The sequence below is a fragment of the Apodemus sylvaticus genome, chromosome 5 (genome assembly GCF_947179515.1).
Source record: "Apodemus sylvaticus chromosome 5, mApoSyl1.1, whole genome shotgun sequence".
Taxonomy (NCBI): Eukaryota; Metazoa; Chordata; class Mammalia; order Rodentia; family Muridae; genus Apodemus; species Apodemus sylvaticus.
In genome coordinates, this window is record NC_067476.1 from 46852506 (window position 1) to 46877823 (window position 25318).

General features: G+C 35.5%; 1 protein-coding gene across 1 annotated transcript in view; it reads right to left on the reverse strand.

Annotated features, from left to right (window-relative positions):
- Scn7a (sodium voltage-gated channel alpha subunit 7) overlaps window positions 1-25318 on the reverse strand; it is an 89114-nt gene that overhangs the window by 22628 nt on the left and 41168 nt on the right. The window contains exons 8-15 of the mRNA XM_052182618.1: window positions 22723-22792; window positions 19825-19966; window positions 15712-15918; window positions 8815-8911; window positions 6912-7150; window positions 3250-3420; window positions 2368-2724; window positions 1792-2226 (exon numbers count right to left, since the gene is read on the reverse strand). Coding sequence (XP_052038578.1) covers window positions 1792-2226; window positions 2368-2724; window positions 3250-3420; window positions 6912-7150; window positions 8815-8911; window positions 15712-15918; window positions 19825-19966; window positions 22723-22792 — 1718 coding nt within the window. The remainder of the gene's footprint in view (window positions 1-1791; window positions 2227-2367; window positions 2725-3249; window positions 3421-6911; window positions 7151-8814; window positions 8912-15711; window positions 15919-19824; window positions 19967-22722; window positions 22793-25318) is intronic.

The following is a 25318-nucleotide window of genomic DNA, read 5'->3' on the forward strand; positions in this document are numbered from 1 at the left end:
CACAATCAGTCCATGGAAACTTTTCTTTGCTTTAGTTTTCACATGGCCCGTTCTCATCTCAGTGAAATGTGTTGCTTAAGCAAAGAAACAAAGTGGGCAGAGGAGTATTGTTTACATAAATACTTGCATACTTGCTATAGATTTTATCAAATACTTGTCCATATGGTATTTATATGATCTTTCAACAGCTTTACTTTTAATTATATCACATAGAACTCAAAATATAAATTATGAATTATTTTAGTAGGATACTTAATTTTATGAAAAATGTATTGTGATATAACACTAAATTTTTTAAAAGTTTCATAATTTGATATGTAAATTGATCAGTCTTATGTACATACATGATATTTTAATGGAATGATGAATGTGCATAAATAAGAATGTATTTCTTAAATTAGTGTTTTTCATTCTTCATTTTTGTATTTTTTGACCAATTAAATATTCTTCGACTACATAATTAACAAAATGCCTAATTAAATATATAACTAAGCATATACATGAAGGAATAAATCTTTGAAAAGCTATTTATCCAAATATAGGCTTCAATAAGCACACAATATTATTGAAAGATTCTGAAATTCAGTACTTACATCAAATCTTTCATTGTTCTTTTATTCTGTGTTTTGTGCTTTTGGAATTTCTAATGATATTATCAAGATTTTACAATAAAAAACCCAGTTCTATTCACTACGTGAAACGGAAGATTTATGGAGAGGTGCATGAAAGCCGAGTCTTCAGAGAAGAAAGATATGGGAATATCTGAGGAATAGGGATTCCCATCATCTTGTCATTAAGGATAAAGAAAGCTAAGACTATTGACACGCTCAGAGGGAGGCTGAGGAGCTACTGGTTACTGATCCTGAACTTGTGTCAGAAGACATATTTGGGGCATTATAACAGACCACATGTGCCTAACCAGCAGAGGTTTGAGGAACGAGATGCCAGGCACAATGGGGACATGGAAAAGACATCATCTGTCCTTCTCGCGTGCCTTTGAGATGATGTCCAATAAGAGTCAGAGCTTGAAGCTGATGGAGCACATAGTGTATATCACATAGTAAGAATGGCTTTTACTAAACCTTTTGATAATGCATTGTTATTTCCAAGTGGAAATGATACAACATTAAATATTTTAGAAGCTAAGTGAACAGCAATATCTAGCCTTTTAAATTTGTTATTCTTTCTAAGTCAGGAATTTATAAAGTTACTAAATAGTAACAATTCAAATGCTTGGCTTTTATTTTATTTTATTTTATTTTATTTTATTTTTTAGACTCATTCAGAAGATACAAATGGACTGGGCTTTCATCCTTAGCAACTAAAAAAGAATCATGTTGCACTCTTTTAAGCTATTCTCTCATTTTGAAAGCCATAATGCACAAGGAATTTGAATCTCCCAATCATACACATTGATTTTTACAAAGGTATGTATGTGCTTAGAAGATGATTTTCATCACCACAAATAGGTTTACCTATTGATTTACAGAATTTCACATTTAACCCATCTTATGTTTCCCAAATATTACTTTAGTGTAAGCAAATTCTCTGTGCTACTATGGTAATATCTCTTACTTCTTCTCTCACAAAGAAATGTATCTTCATTTTCCGACGAAGAAACAAAAGTTTGGACATTAAAGCAGTTTGGTCAAAACTATGAAGTCCAGGAGTTAGGGAAGGTGGAGTTAGGATCAAATGTACAATTTAACTCTGTAACATCAGTATTGATTTACTTCTTTTGAACAAAGCCACAAATCCACACTAAATACTGAATACAAAGGAACACCTTACCTCTCTACTGCCTCCATTCCCAGACTTGCTCCGAGTCTCCTTGTTACACACATTTTCTACATCAGATTCTCCTGAAGCAATCGGCACAGTTTCTGAGGCACTGGGACTAGCAGTCAGCGACTGGCTCTCGGACTCAGTGATTGGAGTTTTCTCAGTGCCGCTGCTCTGGTCCTTATATCCGAGGAACGTTTGGGTGTTGCTCAGTTCAGAAAGAGTATGGCCAGAAATATTCTCTTTAACGCTTAGATCACATGTTTGGTCTGTTGCTTCTGTAGGAACACTTCTTTCTGTGCACGACATTTTAAGAACCACAGAGCTTATTCCCGCCTTTATCCTTGCCGTGGCAAGCTGAAGGTTTTTGGCTTCTTTGCTCATTTCCGTTGTAGCATCATAGGAACTGAAAGAGCTCACCAATGCCACAAAGAGGTAAAGTATCTTAAAAAAAAAAAAAAGGAAAACGACGTTTAATGTATCTTGCTTGTTTTGTTTGATATGATAAACAACAGACCTCTAAAAGTTCTAGTCTGAGACACAAACAGTTGTTGTTAAGAAAAAATAAAGGCAACTAATATTTACCAATAAATTTCCAATTAAAATGACCATCATGTAAAAAGGAATACACCAGGCCTGGCCTGCAACCTCCATACACTCCCATAATGTCTCTATCCACTCTCCACAGAGGATCCGGAACACGGTCATGTAGGCATGCAGGAAGTCACTCATGTGCCAGCGTGGGCGTGGACAGTCTTGATCTATGCGGCAGACACAGTCTTTGAAACTTTGACCGAACAGCTTCAGGCCAAACACGGCAGAGAAGTAAACAAATATGCCGAGCAACAGGACCAAGTCTCTCAGGGTCACCAACGCACTACCAAGGATGCGCATCGAATTCGAAAACGGTGGTCCATATTTCCCTAGTTTTATAAATCTCAACTAGTAGATAAATATAAAATAAAAAGCAAAAAAAATCAGCAGAAGGTAAGTTTTGGTTATGATGCACAATTAAAGTTTCATCAGAATTATGTAGTCATTTACATTAAGGTCATACCAATTTCAACATTATTGATAAAAACAAGTGACTATTTTACATCCATAATAAATCTTGCACATTTTACAATTTTATTCACTATCTGTATACATATGTTCTTAACCTAAATGTTAATTCATAGTCAATATTGTACTTTTTTTATTGTGACAGGTTTGAATTTTAATCACTGGTGGGCATAAACATCCACTCTTTGTTTTAGTTTTTCTTTATAACTTATTTGGTTTTTCTTAACATTGACATTCTCCCACATTCATGTGCACTGAAAACATTAAATATCATTTTCAGGATTAAATGAATTTTACAGAGGATCTAATATTTCCATTTTAAAATATTTTAATATTGTCCTTTTATGTTCAAGAAAGTCAGATACACTACAATACAATAAAAATTCAGTCTTGAATTCTACTTACTGGGATTGATATAAAAACAGCCATTCCTTCAGCACTTGCTAGTAAAGTTTCTGTTAACCCCAAAACCACAAGTATACTGTCAAAAATATTCCAGCTTATTTGGAAATACCCATATGGATGCATAGCAATTATCTTCCAAATCATTTCTATTGTGTAAATTCCAATAAAAACCTGAAAGGAAACCAAACATAGTGTAAGAATGTTTCCCCAGTTGTAGCTAACACTCAACACACAAGCCTGTAACGTTCAGGGACCTCCACACTCATACACAGGCCTGTAGCATGCAGAGACCTCCACACTCATACATAGGCCTGTAGCATGCAGGGACCTCCACACTCACACACAGGCCTGTGACATGCAGGGACCTCCACACTCACACACAGGCCTATGACATGCAGAGACCTCCACACTCACATTGAGACCTGTGGCATGCAGGGACCTCCATACTCACACACAGGCCTGTGACATGCAGGGAGCTCCACACCCACTCACAGGCCTGTGGCATGCAGGGACCTCCACACTCGCACACAGGCCTGTGGCATGCAGGAACCTCCACACTCACACACAGGCCTGTGGCATGCAGGGACCTCCACACTCACACACAGGCCTGTAACATGCAGGGACCTCCACACTCACACACAGGCTTGTGTCATGCAGGGATCTCCACACTCACACACAGGCCTGTAACATGCAGGGACCTGCACACTCACACACAGGCCTGTGGCATGAAAGGACCTCAACATTCACACAGTCCTGTGACATACTGGGACCTCCACATTCACACAGTCCTGTGACATGCAGGGACCTTGATATTCACACAGGCCTGTGGTATGGAGGGAGCTCCACACCCTGACTTCCTACACAGTTCTTTTCAGAAACCTTGTAGGTTTAGGGTCTGTATTATAATAAATTCATAGATTTTCTTTTACCTTCTATTTCAAGCCCTAATGTATGGAATATGACAATTTACTAAAAGCTAATCTTGAGGAACGAATATCTGTATAAACGTGATTATATTTGAAATACTTCCTTAGAAATATAAGATATATATTAAGACACTTAGTTATTCAACTCACAAAAGGATGTAAGAAGTACATATTTATGCATATGCATATGTATGCAATGACACTTATTGAAAAAAATAGGCCGTAAATTTGATGGGGCACGGAAAAGGTATATAGGAATATTTGAGAGGAGGAGAGGGGAAATGCTGTAATTATATTATAACCTTTAAAAAGTACATACATGATCAAGAAAAACTCCAGAATAAACTTACAGAAATGGTCTTTCAAAAGTTATGCTGACAGTGATTTCTAAACTACTGTTTTAACAATTTTATTTATTCATTAAAAATGTGTGTGTGTGGCAGGGTGGAGGTTGCATACACCTTTATTCCTAGCACTTGGGAGGCTGAGGCAGGTGGATCTTTGAAATGGAGGTCAACCTGGTTTAGAGATTGAGTTCCAGGGTTGCACCAAGAAACTCTGTCTTGAAAAACACTGCCTTATTTATAATAGCCAGAAGTTGGAAAGAACCCAGATGCTACTCAAAAGAGGAATGGATACAGAAAATGTGGTGCATTTACATGATGGAATACTATTCAGCTACTAAAAACAATGAAATTCTTAGGCAAATTCTTAGGAAATTCTTAGGTAAATAAATGAACTAGAAAATATTATCCTGAGTGAGGTAACTCAGTTACAAAAGAACACACAAGGCATGCACTCATTGATAAGTGAATATTAGTCCAAGAGCGTGGAATACCCAAGATAAAATTCACAGACCATGTGAAGTTCAAGTAGGAGGACCAAAGTGTGGATGCTTCAGTCCTTCTTAGAAGGGGTATCAAAATACAGGAGGAAATATGGAGACAAAGTCTGGAACAGAGACTAAAGGAAAGGCCATCTAGAGACTGCCTCACCTGGGGATCCATCCGGTTTAGTCACCAATCCCTGACACTATTGTGGATAACAGGAAGTACTTGTTGACAGGAGCCCTATATAGATGTCTCCTGAGAGGCCAGAGCTGGACAAATACAGAGGCAGATGCTTATAGCCAACCCTTGGACTGAGCACCGGGACCGCAATGGAAGAAATGAAGGAGCTGAAGGGGTTTGCAACCCCATAGGAAGACTAACCTGATTCATGAGAGCTCCAAAGAACTAACCCCTGCCTCCATCAAAGAGTATATACATGGAGGGACCCATGGCTCCAGCCGCATATGTAGCAGAGGATGGCCTTGTGGGACATCAATGGGAGGAGAGGTCCTTGGTCCTGGGAAGGCTCCATGCCCCAGTGTAAGGGAATGGCAGTGCCAGGAGCCGGGAGTGTGTGTGTGTGTGTGTGTGTGTGTGTGTGTGTGTGAGCACCCTCATAGAAGCAGAAAGAGGGAGGATTAAATAGGGGGTTTCTGGAGGGGAAATCAGTAAAATCAAAAATATTTGAAACATAAATAAAATATCCAATAAAAAATCACAAGAAAAAGAAAAACAAACAAAAGCCAAACTGAACAAACAAAAAAATCCCAACAGCCTCCCCCAAACCAAAATGAAAATAATTTGTCTGTGTGTGTCTCTGTGTGTGTGTCTTTGCGTGTGTGTGTGTGTGTGTGTGTGTGTGTGTGTGTGTGTAAATGCATATGCATGCTGAGGTTAAAAGAGTCAGATCTGCTTTGAAGCTGGGCAGTTGTGAGCTGCCTGATGTGGGTGCTAGACACTCTAGGAACTGAAGTTAGGTTTCCTCGCAAGAGCACTATGTCCACTTAACCACTAAGCCATCTCCTCAGCCTCCCGTTATTATAGTATCAAGTAAATGTATAATTTGAAATGGATTTGCTCGTATGTTTATATGCTGATTTGCTCTTTTCACAATATACAAGCGGCACTAAATTGAACCCTTCTTTAAATATAATCAATAAGAACATTAAGTTTAAAAAAATAGAAATGGACTGCTGGCTTGTTTTGTATATAGTAGTTAGCAACTAAATAACAAACTGTAGTTAAAAAATTGAGCACTTGCTTGAGTGTTTAATCCATAAAAATTTATTTTATTTTTGTGTCATATTTGAAAAACTACACATGCATCTCAAAAATACCCTGTTAAAATGATAAATAACAATCTAACATAAAGACAGATGAAACAAATGGGTCCATGTACTGCTGTAGTCAGGATTCAGAATGCAGAAGAAAGCTACTATTGATATTACCATACCCCTGGTCTATGCTCATTAAAGGATTCCATACCTATAATGTATGTTTGGGAAGAATTACATAGTAGATCATTTCCATTTAATTTCATTGCCAGGAGGCAGGGTAGGATTCCAAATTTAAACAATAGAATTTTGAATTTTGTCAAAATTTTGTCTTTATTGATTATATTTAAAGAGAGGTCCAATGTAGTGCCACTTGTACATTGTGAAAAGAGCAAATCAGCACATAAACACATGAACAAGTCCATTTTGTCAAACTTGGTAGTAACACTATTCACAATGTAGGGACTGAAGTGAACATGGTATGAATGGTATTGGCTGTCTTACCCAATACCAGAACGATCCATGCTTGCAGCAAGATAGTGGGGTTATAAAATTAACCAATAAGGATAACAATTACAAAATTACAACCCCCCTGAAACTATGAATGAAAACAATGAATGATGAGTTCTTACCATGTTTCCGATGTGAAGGAGAGACATGAGCTCCTTACTCATTGGAAAATGTTCTAGGGCCAGGAAGCATATGTTTAAAAGAATGCATATGACAAGAAAAAGATCAGCCAATGGGTGTGTTATAATTCTATCAGCAAACTCGCTCAGTTTCACCCAACAGGGAGAGCATGTCCAGATGAAGCAGGTTTTAGTAAACTTATGCCAACATAGTGGACATTTCTTCCTGGATGTTTCTGGTTCTAAAATGAAAAATGAAAAAAGTTAACTATTGAAAAAATGTTTTAATTCTTGATAGTAGACAAATTTAACACTTTCGTGCAAAGAGCTCTGCAGAACTTGATTCTGCATGTGTAATTAGCAAATACAAATACTCAGTGCTAATACACAGCAAAGTGAAATCCATGTTTTCTATTTTATTTGTGAATATTGTGCTAGAAAAATGTAATGTAAATAAAGCCAACAATGTATTAATAGGAAAGGATAAATTTCTCATAAACCAAGTATGAGTGAGAGTAAGATGATTTTTAATTTTTAGATTTATATGCTTTATATTATATCAGCTTTTGAAATTGTCTATGATAAAGAAACACTGGTTAAATGTAAAAAAAAAGGATGACTCTAAAATACTCCGAGATATTGTGATTATACAGGTGATCTTTGAAGAACGTGAGATAGGACAAAGACATCTGCCACCAAAGGTACAGATCTATTTTCCAATCCCAACAGAAGTACTAAAAGTCTGAAGCTGTGATGAGATTTACTAACATAACAGTTAATTAACACATTCTTTATATTTTATATATTTTATTTGTGGTGAAAAAAATCCATGAATCATGAGACCTGCAATCAATAAGCAATTAATTAGAAGACCCTAAATGACTAGCACTCCATGGACATTCAGAAGGCATTCAAGCTTAGCCCATTGCAACAGCAGCAGGAGGTGACTACAAAATGCTTATGCTAACTGCTGAAATTAATATCATACAGCTGTTATTTAATTCCAACCTTTTACATCTGTGTCTATAACTTTCAATTGCAGCTGGTACCATATAAAGTCTGTGAGTGTACCTTGCTACCTTTTTTGTTTGTTTGTTTATATATTTATTCATTATTTAATTTTTTAATTTTATTTGATATATTTTTATTTACATTTCAAATGATTTCCCCTTTTCTGGTTCCCCACTCCCCAAAAGTCACATAAGCCCCCTTCCCTCCCTCTGTTCTCCCACCCATCCCTTCCCACTTCCCTGTTCTGGTTTTGTCTTCTACTGCTACACTGAGTCTTTCCAGAACTAGGGGCCACTCCGTTCTTCTTGTACCTCATTTGAAGTGTGGATTATGTTTTACATATTCCAGTATTCCAAGCTAATATCCACTTATTAGTGAGTGCATACCATGATTGATCTTTTGAGACTGGGTTACATCACTTAGTATGATATTCTCCAGCTTCATCCATTTGCCTAAGAATTTCATGAATTCATTGTTTCTAATGGCTGAATAGTACTCCATTGTGTATATATACCACATTTTTTGCATCCATTCTTCTGTTGAGGGATACCTGTGTTCTTTCCAGCTTCTGGCTGTTATAATAGGGCTGCTATGAACATAGTGGAACATGTATCCTGGGGAATTACATGCTGGGGAATCTTCTGGATATATGCCCAGGATAGCTAAACCTATTCCTTGCTACCTTTTAATAACATGTTCTAATGTTGAAGATACCTTATTCTGAATTTTCATAATAGTGCTCATTTTCATAGCCACATAGTGTTACTCATATTATGCTTGTCCTTCCCTAGACTCCAAACGGACTGCTCAATGATTTAAGAATGGATTTTGTAAATAGTTCAATACTGAGAATTGTTTAATACTATGTAGTATTCAGGTAGTGTTTTCACTTTACCTTCTTTGTGTCCAAGGGCAGTGTCTTCTAGTATATCCAGTGTGGTGTTTATAGAAGTTGGCGATCTTTTCTTCATTTCTATTTGTGTAGTTTTCATCTAAAAGAAGGTTAGTGTATTTAGTGGTAGCTAGCTGTCCATCATCACACCATTGCAACATGACATCAACAGAATATAAAACTTGACCTTTACAACTTCTTGTTTCCAACAACTTTTTGTGTCCTATTCCTGGCCCTTTCTGTTGTATTGGCTGTACTAGAATTATTTATAATTAACCTGAAAATAAATGCTAAAATTGGAAGGCAATCAAATTTTTCACTCTGAGCTGAACAATAAATAGAGCAGGATGGTAAATGTTAGCAGTACTATTCACATACAAAAAGCAATTTAAAACAGTTCCCAAGTTATTATGGAATATTCATTTGACAAATATGCTTCTGTGTAATGAGAATATTTCCCTAAAAAACAATATTTTTGTTCAAAGATACACTAACTTTATAATGTGGCCAATTCTATCAATATATTAAAATTATTTGGAGACATGAATAAATCTTGAATAATCTAAGGTCGTGGAATGGATTTAAAGGGTTGTTTGGATAGAGTATGCATGGCAGGTAATGAGTTAAGTGGTCTAACTCCACAAATGAATCATTTCTTCAGGTGCCTCATAACTCTTCAGTAATGTTTTCAACATATGCCTTCTTTCTTTGCCTTCTCCATGTATTACGTTTATTTATTGTTTGTGTGTGTATACTTTCTCTCTCTCTCTCTCTCTCTCTGTGTGTGTGTGTGTGTGTGTGTGTGTGTGTGTGTGTGTAACATTCTTACATTTTTTTCTAGACTTTTTTTTTTATTATTCACCAGGTGGGTCCCTGGGATGAAAGTCAGGCCATTGGGTTTAGTTGCGTCTTGAGAATCTTTTAAATAATTTTAAAAGAGTTCTTGCAGTAGAACATTACTCTAAAATTAAAAGCTTTGGTGTGTATGCTTCAGTTTTACCCAACTGTAACATCACAGGAAGAACCAAAGAAATCTCCCATGTGAGTAAGTTGAAGTTCATACCTAGTCATGTTAAAACTGTCATGGGAACTACTGTTTAACAAATAAGCAGTCACAGTTCCAATATCCAGACTCTGGCTTGCACAATCTGCTATTTGACAAATTCTGATATGTACATCTGATGTGGTCAAATAGAGATCAATGAAATCAGTGCATTAGCTTTAGTATCAAACAAATTTCATAGCTAGAGGCAGAGGACATGAAGACAAACTATATCACATGCTGAGTTTTATCATGAGAATGAGATACATTAGATCTACTGAGCTGCACTTCAGTTCATTAATAGGTTAAAATGTAATGTAAAATTTAGGAATTTCCTATTAGTTAATTAATCAAACTGCACGTATTCAAAAAAATATTTTAGTTGAAGTGCAATGTTATATATAAAATTGAAGTTACATCCTATAAATTTCTAAGACACAAAACCCAACAGAAGTGAAATTTATTTCTATGATCTGACAAGGATTTCTCAGGTAATCATCTGCATAAAGATAATATTTTCTGATGTAGTCCATAATATTTTAGGCAACCACTTTTGACAAAGGATTTGGTCTTCATGGAGCTGTTTTAGACAATAAAAATTTGTTTTGGACAATAACAATCACACCAAAGCGCAGTCAGTTATGATAATTGTCTATGTAGGATAGGAAAGAATTGGGGTGACTCCAAACCTAGCCTTAACAATTAAAAACATATGACAGACTCTAGTTTTCACTTTCTTTCAGTTTTCTGAAGCTGATGTTATTTTCTGAAGATATTATGTTATTTTTAAGATCATTTTAAAGGAATACATCACAATTCCAATTATCACAACCTGTAATAGTAATTTCTTAACATTATCTAAACCATTTCCAATTTTTATATTTAACTTTCTCTTTTGTTCAAAAACAGTGTATTATAACTGGGCTGTTCCAAGCCAAATATGTATGTTTCACACATTGCACTTAACTGATAGATATTTCAATTACTTTATTAATTTAATGTATTTTCAAATGATTTATGTTAAAGATATTAAATCACTTATACTTTAGAACTTTCGATAGTGTTGATTTAGCTTCTTTAGTTGTAATTTAATCTATGCCTCTCTCAGATGGTCCTTTGATGCCGGGCAATTAGATTAACAGGCACATTAGACCTAGCACAGTTTCTGGCAAGGCGACAATATGTATAGTGCCATGGTATTTCCTGGTAATATCAGGAACTAATTTCTTTTTTTCTGGAGATAACTCTGGGCTTCTGACAGACTCATAATTTTTCTCCTCATTAGGCCTATTTGTAGACATAGTTTTGTGTAAATATTACACTGCAATTACATTTATCACACTTTACCCCCAGTATTTAGAGAACTATCAATACTGATTAGATTAATTAGATAAATGTTATAGGGTTGTCAGGTTAAAGGTAGCCTCCACCTTCTAAATTACTTTCATTTTACTCTGATATTGAAGTATTCCATTCTTTTCTCAAAGTTTTGCCATTTACTAATGGTGTATAAGAAAATTACTTATATAAACTGTGTCATTTTAAAATCATACTGCTTTGAAACTGGGCCATAAGAATCATTAGATTCCAACAGATTACAGGCCTTTTAGGTTGAGCTAATTCATCATCATGGGATTTGGAACACATCCCCAATATCCCTAGTAACATGAAAGCTTCACAAATGACCTGTAAGTATTTAAAATACCGAATGGAAATACCACAAAGGTGAATCACAGCTGCTTTAAGGCTCATCAAAGGGACCTGGAGAGGAAGACCAATAGAGTAATCTAACCTGGAACTTTGGGGGCTCTCAGAGACTGAACCACCAACTAAAGAGCATGCAGGGGCTGGACCTAGGTCTCCTGCACATATGTAACAGATGTACATCTTGGTCTTCATGCAAGTGCCTTGAAGCAGGGACTGCCCCTAAGTCTGCTGCCTGTCTGTGGATCCTGTTCCTCTAACTGAGTAGTTTTGTCTAGACTCAGTGTGAGAGGATATGCTTAGGCTTGCAGAGGCCTGATGTGCTAGGGTGGGGGTATAGCTAGTGGGGTCTTCCCCTTCTCACAAAAAGAGAGGTAGGGATGGGGAAGGGCTATATGTAGGGGAACCTCAAGGAGGCAGGGGGACGCCGTAGGGATGTGAAGTGAATAAATAAATTAATAAATGAAAAAAATGTATAACATTTTCTTTTCACTTTTTGTATCTAGTTCAAACTTCTACCTAATTTAAAAGAGCATGATTCTTTTTCTGTGTATCCACTCCCCTTCTCCCAGCAGTTGTTGAGACTTATATCTTTTCTTGCTTGTTATTTTACTTTCAATCAAACTGACCCAGAGTTTCCTTCTAGATCTGCTTTCAATTTCTGTTTGTGTCAAAATGATATTAGTACTGTGTGTATGTGTGTGATGGTGCATGTTGAATGCATGCATGCATATGTATGTGTGTGTGTATGTGTGCACGCACCTCTCTGTACAGAGGTAAGAGGACAGCGTTGTGAGTTTGGTTCTCTCAGTCCACTTTCGTTCTAGGGCTCAAACTCAGATCATCAGGTTTGTATGACAAGGACTTTTATGTGTTGAGTCATCTCACTTTCCCTGCCTTTAAATGTTTTATTAATGGAATTAAAAATTCATTTGGGAACACAATTTGCCTTTAAGAGAACTATGTTGTTAAGTGATGAGAAATGGCTTCAACCCACTGGTAAAAACTGTCTAGTACTAGTGTGTGATCGATGTTTGTGGCTGTCAGTCCTCAACAAGAATTACACTGGAATTCAATAGTACCTATGAAATGATGGGCATAGCAATAACTGACTTTATATGCTGCCGTTAATGTTACTATTAAACTACAGCCAAAGATGTAAGACTTTCACATTGGTGTGCTTTTCTCTATTCATTTGTTCTGGTATTCTCTTTCATTTGTTCTCTATAGTCTCTGATCTTTTATAATAATTATAATATGAGAATTAAATCTGATTAGGAACAAATATGAGCATTTATAACATGTGTGGTTTTATACCATGCTTCATTCTATACATGATTCTTGGAGACCAGCCTTCAAGTTTTCTCACTTGAGATTTTGGAAACTCTATCTCAAGGTACTGGCATAAATATAGTGTGGCATAACATATATTAAGCATTTTTCAAAGAGGTTAGCACAGACTTAATAAATCCCTCATAAAATTAACACTATACTCTTATGAACTAGTTTACATTTACCATGAAGAGTTTTTGTCCTATAAATGTTATGTATTGTATCTGAATGTGTTGGTTTATGCCTGTAATTCTTGCCAGATAGAGCAGGGAGAAGGAGGTTGAGTTTATGAACTTCTTGGGCTCCATGATTGAATACTAGGTCAGTCTCAACCACATTGTGAAACCAAAACAACAACAACAACAACAACAACAACAACAACAACAACAAAACAAAGATCAAGTAAGTGTTGGTAGTTTGCTGATTATGATAAATCAAAGCTCTTTTATAGCTCTATGAAACTGATGATGACCTTACAAACATGTGTTCTTTTAAGTTTTTCCCCACACTGTGTTTTGTTGATGTTTTATTTGGACTTCCCATCACCTATATGACAGATAATATAAATGGTCAATATTTTAGATAAAGAAGCTGATGTTTCCCAAGACTGATAGAACTGATGAATATCATGCATATGTCAAGTGGCTAAACAGAACTAAAGTTCACATTTGTATGATTGTAATACCATACTCTTAGTAAACAAAATTCTCAGAGTTCCTACTGTATGAGAATTTGTCCCGTAGTCCATCTCTTGGTAAGTCCATATTTTGAGTTTGAACTTGTCCTAATTTCAAAAGGTCATTCAATAATTGAATTCTTCTCTCCTGACATGGTTTTTATGTATAAAGACCAAAGGAAAAGAAAAGAAATCTTATAAAAATGGATTTTATTCTCATTTTCCAGAAAACTGTACATGAGAAATATTTTAGGATTCTTATAGGAAAGAAAGTATAATTGCAAGTTTTTAATAAACACCAGGAATGCTTTATTAAAACCAAATTTTATAAAGTGAAAAGTATATTAGGAAATACCAAAGCTCTTTCATAATCAGAGCTATTTCATAATCAAAGCTAATAGAACATTTCGTCTAAGAATAAGGGAAGTATTGTTAAGCTGTTGGGCATAATGGGATGTTGTGACAAACTCTTGAGTTTCTGAAATACCACTTTAAAATAAATTACCCAGTCAACATTTCCTTCATACCCTTCAAGTTCAATCTGAAGGACAGATTTTTTCCCATACTTTTCTTTCTTGCATTTTACTTATGAGAGATAAAAGCCTCTTTTAGGCATGTTTTGTTCATACAATCCATAATTGCTTCTTGTTCAAAGGCATGCATGTTATGGGCACAAGAGCCTATGAAGTCACTGGGTACAATCCACATCCTGTTATTCAAGTTCCACTTGGGCTACTTTTATTTCCCAGAGCCTGTTCAGTGATAACTACATGGATGGAGGGGTTAGCCTTCAGCTGCTTTTAACTAAGAAGGAATTTTTTGTATTAATGAAGCTCAGCTTTCCTTTCTACAATTTCTAATTAAGATATAAATGCTTGTTACCACTGTATTTCATTTCTTCTGCATTATCCTTGTTCTATAAAGTACCTCTCAAATTTATGTCATCTCTGACTTTTTTTTTCTGTCTCCATTTTGGCTGTTTTCCAGTCTTCTGAAAGAGGCATGCTCACTTGCAGTGCCAGAAGCTACTTCTTGTTGCATCCCTCTGTCTCCTTATTCTTATTCAAACATGTATGGTTAATTCAATTTAAAAATGGTGTTATGCAATCTTCTAAACATTACTTCTGCTGATATTTTCAGATTCATAGACTGAATTTTTATAGAAGGCTAACAATCTGGAAATTATTTAAGTATGAGACTAGAAGATTTAAAATTACAATAAAATATTATAAATGAAGTAAATAAAATATATAAATAATAAAATACTGTTAGCTTTATTATCATAGATTTAATCATCCATGGATAAAATAATTCCACATATTATGATGACCTTTGTTTCTTGAGCAGGCCAGAAGACTTATTTCTTTTATCTTTCCTTTTCCTTTCCTTTCTTTTCTTTTCTTTTTCCTTTTTTTATTTTACTTTTATTTTGTTCATTTTGTAACTTTAGCATGGTACTTTTAAACCATTATTTTAAGTAATTTAAGGTAAAAATTGAGGAGGACATTATTTACATTTGAGAACACTTTTCGAAGCTAATTCTGATGTGTTATCAAAAGCATGTTTGAATTAATAAATAAATAAATTTAATCTCTATTATGAAAATATCAAGTTATTAGACAAAGTGTATCAAGACTTTCTCAATAGTACTAATGCAAACTTGGATCAACAACCATACATACGAAATATGTAAATACATTGGTCATTCTTAACATACTATATAAAAATAAGCCAAGTATATATAGGAGAATAAAGTAAAAAAGAAAAAGTAAGTCTATTTTAGTGTAAGCATTATAATTTTTTAAACTAAGTGTTCCTGTGTTATTGTGTATATGTGTGTTTGCATGTATGCACACATATATGTGATTGCACTGTTTGTGTTCATTGGATACATGTGCATGTGGAGTCCTTGGAGCTATAGTTACAGGAGATTCTATTGACTGATGTGGATACTGTGTATCACTCTGACATCTACAAGAGCAGTGTATGCTCTGATCTGAATAGCGCTCTTACCTGCTCCAACAAAAGCACTTATTTTTCTGATAGGATACCATGCACAGATGTGATCATCTGTCAGAAGACCACACATTCCACGACTTTGAGAAGTTCCTCTAATGCTATGAAACTTTGAAGCACAAATTTATACCTCAGCTGCTCCATTTCCTTCCTCGAGTTCCTTCACAGTCTGTTGACATTTAGGATCCATGTTTCCAGATTTCTCACAAGCTCTCTGTTTTTCCTTTTCATAGGTCATAGTGAGTATGCCCAAGAACAAACTCGCCATATAGAAGGCAAACCAGAAACTGATAACAACAAAAAAGACCATGTAGACCTTTCCTGATGCATAAAGGATCTGCAGAAAGGTGGGACACAAAGACATTATTATTATGCATTATTATCTTTCTCTATATTTTCCTCATTTAAGATGAAAATAAATTTTTTGTTATAAAAATTACTTAGTCAAAGGGAGGAGAGGCCCTTGGTCCTGGAAAGGCTCCATGCTGCAGTGTCAGGGGAATGGTGGGACAGAGAAGTGGGATAGGGTTGATTGGGGAATAGAGGGAGAGGATATGAGTTATGAGACTTCCGGGGGTGGGGAACCAGGAAGGGGGAAAACATTTGCAATGTAAATGATGAACATATCTAATAAAAAAGTAAAAACTGAAAAAATATTTAGACAAAAATACAATATAATAGAAGCATGATTTATACCTTTAGGTATTTAAAGATTAGATTTTAACATATTACAATATAGGGTAAAATAAAAACAAAATATCTTCTCTTTTAAAAGAGAGGAGATATTAGACAGCCCAGCCCAGCTAGCATCAAACTTAATATTTTTCTGCTGCAGTAACTGGCATTATACTTGTGCATCACCTATCCACACTAAAGATATACATTCTTGTTAGCATATAATAATGAGGAAATTATTGTTTTATTAGGGTTCAGTATAAGATTGGCTAAGTCTAGAACTGATTTCATAGTACTTGCATGAGGAAGCAATGTATAAACTTTGCACACACCATATCCACAGATAACTTTAACTATATTGTTAATTTCAACACTCTTCATGAGTTTTTCTACTGATCCTCAAGGAATACTGGGACCAAACAAAATATTGCCTAAGATATGAAATGTACTATTTGGTAACAACTACAAAATATCTAAGCCTTGATCAACTGAGTTTATGGAAATGCTAAGTAAAATTTATCAAATTAAAGCAATTATTGTACAATAAAAATGCAGGAATCAGAAATGAATGTCAGAAGTAGACTGCAAATCTAAATGCCTCCCAAATTCTGTTCCCTCTTTAATTGAAGAGACATGGGGTTAACTTTAAAACAATCCTAAATAGACAGTTTTATAACATACCCTTGAATGTATATAAAATAACAAGACCTTCTTCAGTATACAAATTGTTGTAGATTACACATAACTGTTGTTGTTGTTCTCAAATTAAAAGAAAATCCTTTGGGGGAAGTTTGCTTCCTCATGATGGAAATATTGGAACAAATACATAAGATATCCCATCATGGGGATAAGTGTATACTGCTTTCGCTCTGAAATGGTTGAAGGAAAGTTCAAAAGTGAATATGACTCTTGATATGACAGAAGGAAACCTTAATTTTTCTGGAGTTTAAAATAGACATGGAAACAACTCCAAGAAAAGACCATTGAGAAAATGTCTTAAGAACACTGAATCATATGTAGGGGCTTTGAACGAAAGTTCAAAGACCAGAAAACTAAAAATAAAAAGGATTTTGAGGTAGTATAATTTAGTAAAACATCAAGATCCTTTTACAAATCAGAAGCTCTGACTGCTGCATAAGAAGCACAGATATATCATAAATCTTAGGGAATAAAAATGTAAACACTAACATAATGAACATAGAAAATCAGTTTACACAACAAAAATATGTTACAGCCAACATTTTCATAACTTTCTTTTGGCACACTATTTTAATCTCAGCATTTAGGTAGCAGAGACAGGCCATATTTTCTACACAGAGAGCTTCAGACCAGACAACTTTGTAGAGAGACCCTGTCTCAAAATACAAATCAAAATAAAACCAAACAAACAGCAACAATAAAAGAAAAAAAAGAAAAACAAAGAAAAATCCCAGAATACAATTGCACTTCATATACAAGCTTGATTTCCATTTAGGAATGCATTATCAACAAGGGTCCATGACAAAAATAAAACACATCATTCAAAAAATTTAAATATTATTTTTAAAAAGTTTTAGTTTCCTCTCTGTCTCTGTTTCTATTTTTGTCTCTGTCTCTCTGTCTCTCTGTCTCTGTATGTGTATGTGTGTGTGTGAGTGAGAGAGAAAGAGAGAGAGAGAGAGCAAGAGAGAGAGAGAGAGAGAGAGAGAGAGAGAGAGAGAGAGAGAGAGAGAGAGAGAGAGAGAGAGAGAGAGCATGTGTGTGTAGTGTGTGTATTTACACAGTGCTTGGAGGTACATACAGAGATAAGGAGGTACCAAGTCCTCTGAAGCTGGAATTTCAGAGGTACTTAAAATACTTTCAAAGGTGGTGGAATATACAAATTTATGTCCATTGAAAGAACAAGAAGTACTCTAAACCACTGAGCAATCTCTGAAGACTGTTCCATATCTTTTAATGATCATACAGGCATCACCCATCACAGTGTAGTCATAGTAGAAGCAAATATATTAGGTATGTGACTTGTTACAGAAGTCTATTCTTCAAGCCTTTCTACTGTCATTTTCACCAAACCATGAATGACCACCTGCGATTGAGCCTCACTATCAGACCTATTGACTATTGACATGCCCTTACAAAATTAATAGGTAAGGGCAGTCATTGAAATCTCACCAGAGACCATAGCCATTCTCTATTGTACTATATATAAACACACCTCACATAATTCTGCCCCAATGGCATGTGGCCTAGTAGGCTCAGGAGGTTGTACAATATATGAACTCTAGAGGGTAAATCGGGGTGATGTGATTCATTTATACAGCTACAAGGATGTCATCACCCATGTTAAGGTGAGATTTTAATGGCACAACTTCTTTGAGGTCACTTATACTCTACTCTGTAACTGGCAACCATTATCTATAGAAACCTTGGTGGCACTGGATTTTGGCCTATTATTGTTACCCTATCTCAGGGGAATGAGGGAAGAGCTCTCTCAACAAAACACTTCTTTTTAAAAGGAATACCCTCAACTCAAAAGCCTTTTAGAATTTAGAGTAGCAATTCTTTGTTCTAACATCTTTTTATATTAACTATTCTGCTTTGATAATAACTTTACATATTTCGTTGTAATGGAGATAGTCTTTAAAGGGACTCCAAATCTCTATTGTAGCAAGTTTTATCCTTCCTGGGAGACTGCTATACAAAGGTAGCTATGACACAAATTCCTTTGTCATCACACCTGAAGCACTGTTTAATATTTAAGTAGAAAGCATTAAATAGGATAAAAGGAAATAGAAGCTTTCATTTAACATATTATTACTTAATGTGTTCTGATCTGATAGGCCCATAATATTTTTACTCAATAATTAAATGCTCAGTGTATAAATAACATATATCAAACAGGTCATCATCATGGCCTTTTGGAATAAGAAAGTGAGTTCTACACATAAAAATTTGAGATGTTATTCAATCCAATCAAATCTTATATAAAATATAAGTAAACAGATGATCTTTAAATTTATATGGTATTATATCTCAATAAATTTATGTTGGGCTGAAAGCATGTTAGTTGCATATGCACGTACTGTGTGACTGACCACGTAAATAACATAGCTTAGCATTATCACACACAAACCCAGCAAATCGCTGCTTCCAAGACTGTGTGGCTGGTGGTGCTGAAGCTGGTGCTGCTGTCCATTGTTGAGGAAATATATTGAAAGCCAATGAGTAAGATCAGAATTAAAATCTGAGTGTCACTACTACTGAATTCTATCACTGTGCTCTAAAGTTGAAATGTTCAAAGTAAAGTCCTTATAAACCAGGCTCTGTGCAATGACCTTGAAGCATTATTTTAAAGATTTAATATCAACAGCCAAACACAGTCAGTGATAGCAGCTAATGGAGTGTTTCATCTTTAGCAGCTACCAGCCTTGGCTTCTGTCTCTGAATTCTTCACACAATCCCGCCCCCCATATTCTATGTGTATGTGGTCACAATTTCTTTTTGACAACTTGACGTACATTTTAGCCTGCATTTTGCAAAGGTGGAGAAGCTATCTTTATGATGTGAAGTTCAAAATATCTCTTCTTACCTGGTGATAAAGTGATTCAGGGTAATCCTGCGTCATCAATCGAAACATAGCAAGTAGGGCCCAGCCAAAATTGTCAAAACTTGTGAAGCCATTGTCAGGATTTGTGCCTTCTTTTACACACACATAACCTTCTGGACACTGGCTAAAGAAGACAAAGAAAGGAAGAAATGTGTGCTATCAAGTAGCTTTCAGGCAACGGGCCAGTTATAAATTCTATTTCCCTTCTGCCCAAGAGCACAGAGAGAGCCCCTTGTATAAAGTCAATCAATTTTCATTTTAGAGAAAACACTAAAAATCAGTTATATTTCAGGTTGATGCACATGAAAAGTGTTGAAAGAGAATACAAAGTACCTTCAAATTGGCTTTCAAAAAGTCATTGTTCAATGATTGACAAAATGTACATATTTATCGCTATGCTTTAAATATTTATACACGGTTAAGTGCCTAAATTAGGCTAATTCATGCATGCATCATTCGCATATGTACAATCGCCATGGCAAGAAGACTTTGCAATTTCAAGAGTATGATGTATTGTTATTATTTATAATTTTGCTGCTCAAGATCAGATGGGAAAAGCTAAAAGTATGACTCAGTGGTAAACTGTTTGCCTAGTATTTTGAGTATTTGAGTTCAAGCTATAACACAGTAAAATAAAAAGATAGGAGGAGAGAGGAGGGATAGAGGGAGGAAGAGAGAAAAAGATGGAGAAAGGGCAAGGGTAGAGGGACATGAAACTCTCTAAATGTCATAGTGAAAGAATAAATTTTAGAAAATAACACTGATAAAAATAAACTACAATATTTGAAGACTTAATCTTCAAGTGATCTCACCTCAGACCCTTAGTTCCCATTATTTAAGGGTGAGAAAACATTTGTCACATTAATAATTGAAAAGCAGAGCTAGCACTTGAGGGAAAAAGAGCACATTAAATATTTATTTTCTTCCCTTTCAGGGAGTTCTCAAACTTTTATCTATGTGAGGTTGGAGTAATGTGGCTCATTATTATGGTATTGGCTCAATAAATCTACTTTCTTCTCTCCAAGGCTTTGTGTAGTTTCTCTCTCCACATTATTTTGGGGTTGGCCATGCCACAGGCCTCAGACACATAATGGAAGAAGTGGTTTAAAAATGCTTGTGCAGGAAGACTTACTAGACAGAAACACTAAGACTCAGAGCAGAGGCATGCTGGGTGTTATATTCATCTCCTAATATGGGGAAGCTTACTGTGCTGATAACTATGGTGCTGGAGGTCAAATACCATCTGGCTTCTATTAATCATGTTCTTAACATGCATAGCCAGATGCCTTCACAGGGAATACAGAATATATGTAAAGTGAAGGGCTACTGAATAAGACAGAGAAGGACCCAAAGGCTGGTTTTGAGGATAGAATGGAAACTAAGCAATAAAACTTACAGTCACCCAAAGTTGTTTATAAACTATACAAGAGTACCTTATCTTCCATAGGGATGTAATTAATCCCCAGCATGTAAGGGTTAAAAACCAAAAAAGAAATGAGACTGTGAACAACACGTGGTACATCATCTCTATACTGAGAGCAAAGCAATAAAGCAAAGCATCTAGGTCAGCAAGTCTGGGCAGTGGCTTGCTGCTATTTTCTTATTTGTTCCATTGTACTCTGCAGGACACAGCCAGTGAGAAGGATCAGAGGGTTAAGTCACTTGATGCCAGGCCTGATCACCTATGTTCAGTTCTCTAGACTCACATGATAGAAGAGAGAATCAAGTCCTGCAAATTATCCTCTGATCTCCATGCATGCCATGGCACATATACAACCGCCTTCCTTATTTATATGTATTAAAAAGAGTCTATAGTAGTTAACACATGAGAATAATGTTACCTTTCTGAATAATTTTATTAATTGTTTTAGAAAATTAATTTTATTAATGTGAAATATATATATAATACATGTAGACACTCAAGTAAGTAAAATAACTGTAATTCTATAATATACCTTTTTTAAAAGCTCTCAGCCAAAAACCGATTTACATTATCTTTTTTTAATTGTTGGTGCTGGGATGCACTGAAAATACCATATCTTTGCTGTAGTTCTAGCCATATGGTGACCTAGCTTCTTAAACTACAATAAGCTACTCTAAAATCTGCCTATTGCTTTTCTAGAAAATTGAACTAATGATATTTCATACTATATATTTCTGCTTTGACTCAAAGTAGATATATTGGAATTATTTTTATTGCATATTTTATCTATTTACATTTCAATTGTTATCCTTTTTCCCAGTTTTCCCTTCATAAATCCCCTATCCCAACCCTCCTCCCCTGCTCCTATGAGGGTGCTCCCCAATCCACCCACCTACTCGCTCCCACCTCACTGCCCTGGCATTTCCCTACACTGGGGACATTGAGCCTTCACTGAACCAAGGGCCTCTCCTCCCATTCATGCTAGATAAGGCTATTCTCTGCTACATATGCAGCTGAAGTCATGGGTCCCTCCATGTGTACTCTTTGGTTGGTGGTTTAGTCCTTGGTCTACCTCAGGGTTATGTTAGTACCAGATAGGGCTCTTAATGGCAGACTAGACCAAAATGAAGCCTCCTCATGTGTGGGGTCTAGTCTGTCATTTTGTATAAATCTGAGACGCATTGTCCCACTTCCACTATGAGAATACAGCAAAAAAGGCATCACCTATGAGCCAATAGAGCTAATCTCAAGTCTGCCCAGCTAAGAAACACATATTGTTTCTGAGACTTGCAATCTGCAAAATTTTGTGCGAAACTTCTCAAAAAGAATAAAAGAACTCCCTTGCATAGCTTTGATAACAAGGTAAGAAAACACAGGCAACTGAGAATAGTAGTAAAACAAATACTCGTTCAATGAATGTTAAAGACATGCTAGAAAGACGAATTGGCCCTACCTACCCAGCATCTGTCCTGTTTCCACATAGGAGAGCATACCTCGCGCCTTCCATATAGTAGAAGTTTTCTCTTTCTGAAAAAATAAGAAAGAAATAAGGTTCTATGTTTTATCTTGCGTCAGCCACATGAAACCCATCTGTATTTCCATAGAAGATGCACATCTGCCTATGTCTTTGAGAGAAAAAAGAGCAGACTCTTGATCTTCATTCTGCTACCTCATGCCCAAGTCAGGGACCTTTGAGAACACAGGTGTCTTGCTGCTCTGGAACTGAACGTGCTGAGCACGGAAGGAGGAGCAGGCACATCGAAGACAGAATCCAGGAAAAATGAATAAAACAGCCACATGTGAGAGTATTGCTGAAGAGACACACCCAAGATTACTTAGCAAGCTGAGGACTGCTTTTCCAAGGTTTGTTCCTGATGATCTCCCAGAACTGAGGCCAGAGTCCTTGGTCTCTTCCTAACCTGAGCCAGCCTTTGTGTACTGAGTACCTAGTGGCAGGGACATGCTAATTGCAACTGTAAACTTTGCTATTATTCTTCATAGTCTACATAATTTATCAACACATGCTAAATGCTATTAATAAATATAAATTTTGATTATATATATATTATGTACTATAGTTAGGAATATGCAGGTTTAGGAACATTGCATCATCTGTTCCAAATTCAAATCTCAGAATCCAAACTATGGAAGAAAAGAAAAGATCTCTCTCTCTCTCTCTCTCTCTCTCTCTCTCTCTCTCTCTCTCTCTCTGTGTGTGTGTGTGTGTGTGTGTGTGTGTGTACACTAAAAAAAAGCATGCATTACTCCAGTTTAACATAATGTTACTTTATCAGACTACCTACAAAAATTCTAGAAAAATTTAAGGCATAACGATGAGGAACTATTTGTTGATTTTTTTTGAGTGACAGTCAAATTTGACTAAATGAAATTTAATATCAATAACACTGAGTGATAGTAAGAATTCATTGAGATGAAAAAACTACACATGGCAAGTGGGTTAAAAGTATTTCATAAATACACTCCATCCTGTAGTTCTTAATATGTCATTGATGAAATGGAAATGATTGACAGGCTTTATATTGGTGTTGTACTAAGAAAGGTTTTAAAGCCACAATATTGTGCTTTAAAAATGCTGAAAAGAACCAGAGTACTGGTTAGTTTGTTTGGTTGTTTAACTTTTTAAATATCCAGTGAAGTAGCAGTACTTGGTCACCTTAAATAATAGTAGATTTTAGTTTTTACATTGAGAAGACCAATGGGTGTTTCATTGAGGATTAGGAAATGTGCACCTCCCTTGATCTTCTGTTCTAAATTTGGCTTTGGGAGATAGACATATAAGAAATGAAACACATTAGCATGTTCATGTGCTTACAGTTCACATTGTAGCATAGTCACTACGCAATTGGCCAAGGAGCTCAATTGTTAGGATTTATTCTAGTGCTGATGAAGCATGAAGTATAAGCAAAATTAACATAAAGACCTGTATAACTTTAAAAGATTAAGTATTTTTAATAGACAAACACAGACACATTTCCAAATATTGTCAACAGGGACCTAACAGGAGAGGAGTCCAGTATGAGTTTATTGCCAGTTAAAGGCTATATGAACCTAGCTTGGCTAGAATCCTAGCTTCCTTGCCTAGCAGTTATAAAACCTTGAAGCAGCATCTAATTCTTCTTTCTTCTCATTCTGTTGCTGATGGCAGCACAGTCACTGCTTTGTCTCTTCTGAAAAATTATGACAAGCATATGTTTATTTACTGATGTCTAAAAGGTAAGAAATTACATTATTATTTATTGTTTTATATTTCAAATGACTGATTTTCTTTAAAAGATAGAACTACCAAGTGTCTTAAAGGCATACTGGTAACAAAACTATAATGACTTTATTTCCATACAAAGGTGACTATCTGACTTTTAGAGTAATATCAAACATTGTAAAATAAAAAGATAAAATAAAAATGTACACTTAAATAAACAATTATTTAAATAATGGCTGAAAATAACCCCTGATGAACTTTAATCTTTCTGGAATCAATTTAAATATTAAATTTACATTGTCTTACACAATTTATGTTCTCCTGCTTAACTGCCTGAAAATTGGGAAATTTGTTCCTTAAAAAAGAAAGAAAAACAGATTCAAATTAGTTCTCTATGGATACAGAAAATGTGGTATATTTACACAATGGAATACTACTCAGTAATTAAAAACAATGAATTTATGAAATTTTGCTTTACAGAAACTTTGTAATTTTATGAGGTCCCATTTGTCAATTCTTGATCTTAGAGCATATGCTATTGGTGTTCTATTCAGGAACTTTCTCCCTGTACCGATGTCCTCAAGGGTCTTCCCCAGTTTTTTTTCTATTAGCTTCAGAGTGTCTGGCTTTATGTGGAGGTCCTTGATCCATTTGGAGTTGAGCTTAGTACAAGGAGATAAGGATGGATCAATTCACATTCTTCTGCATGCTGACCTCCAGTTGAACCAGCACCATTTGTTGAAAAGGCTATCTTTTTTCCATTGGATGTTTTCAGCTCCTTTGTCGAGGATCAAGTGGCCATATGTGTGTGGGTTCATTTCTGGATCTTCAAT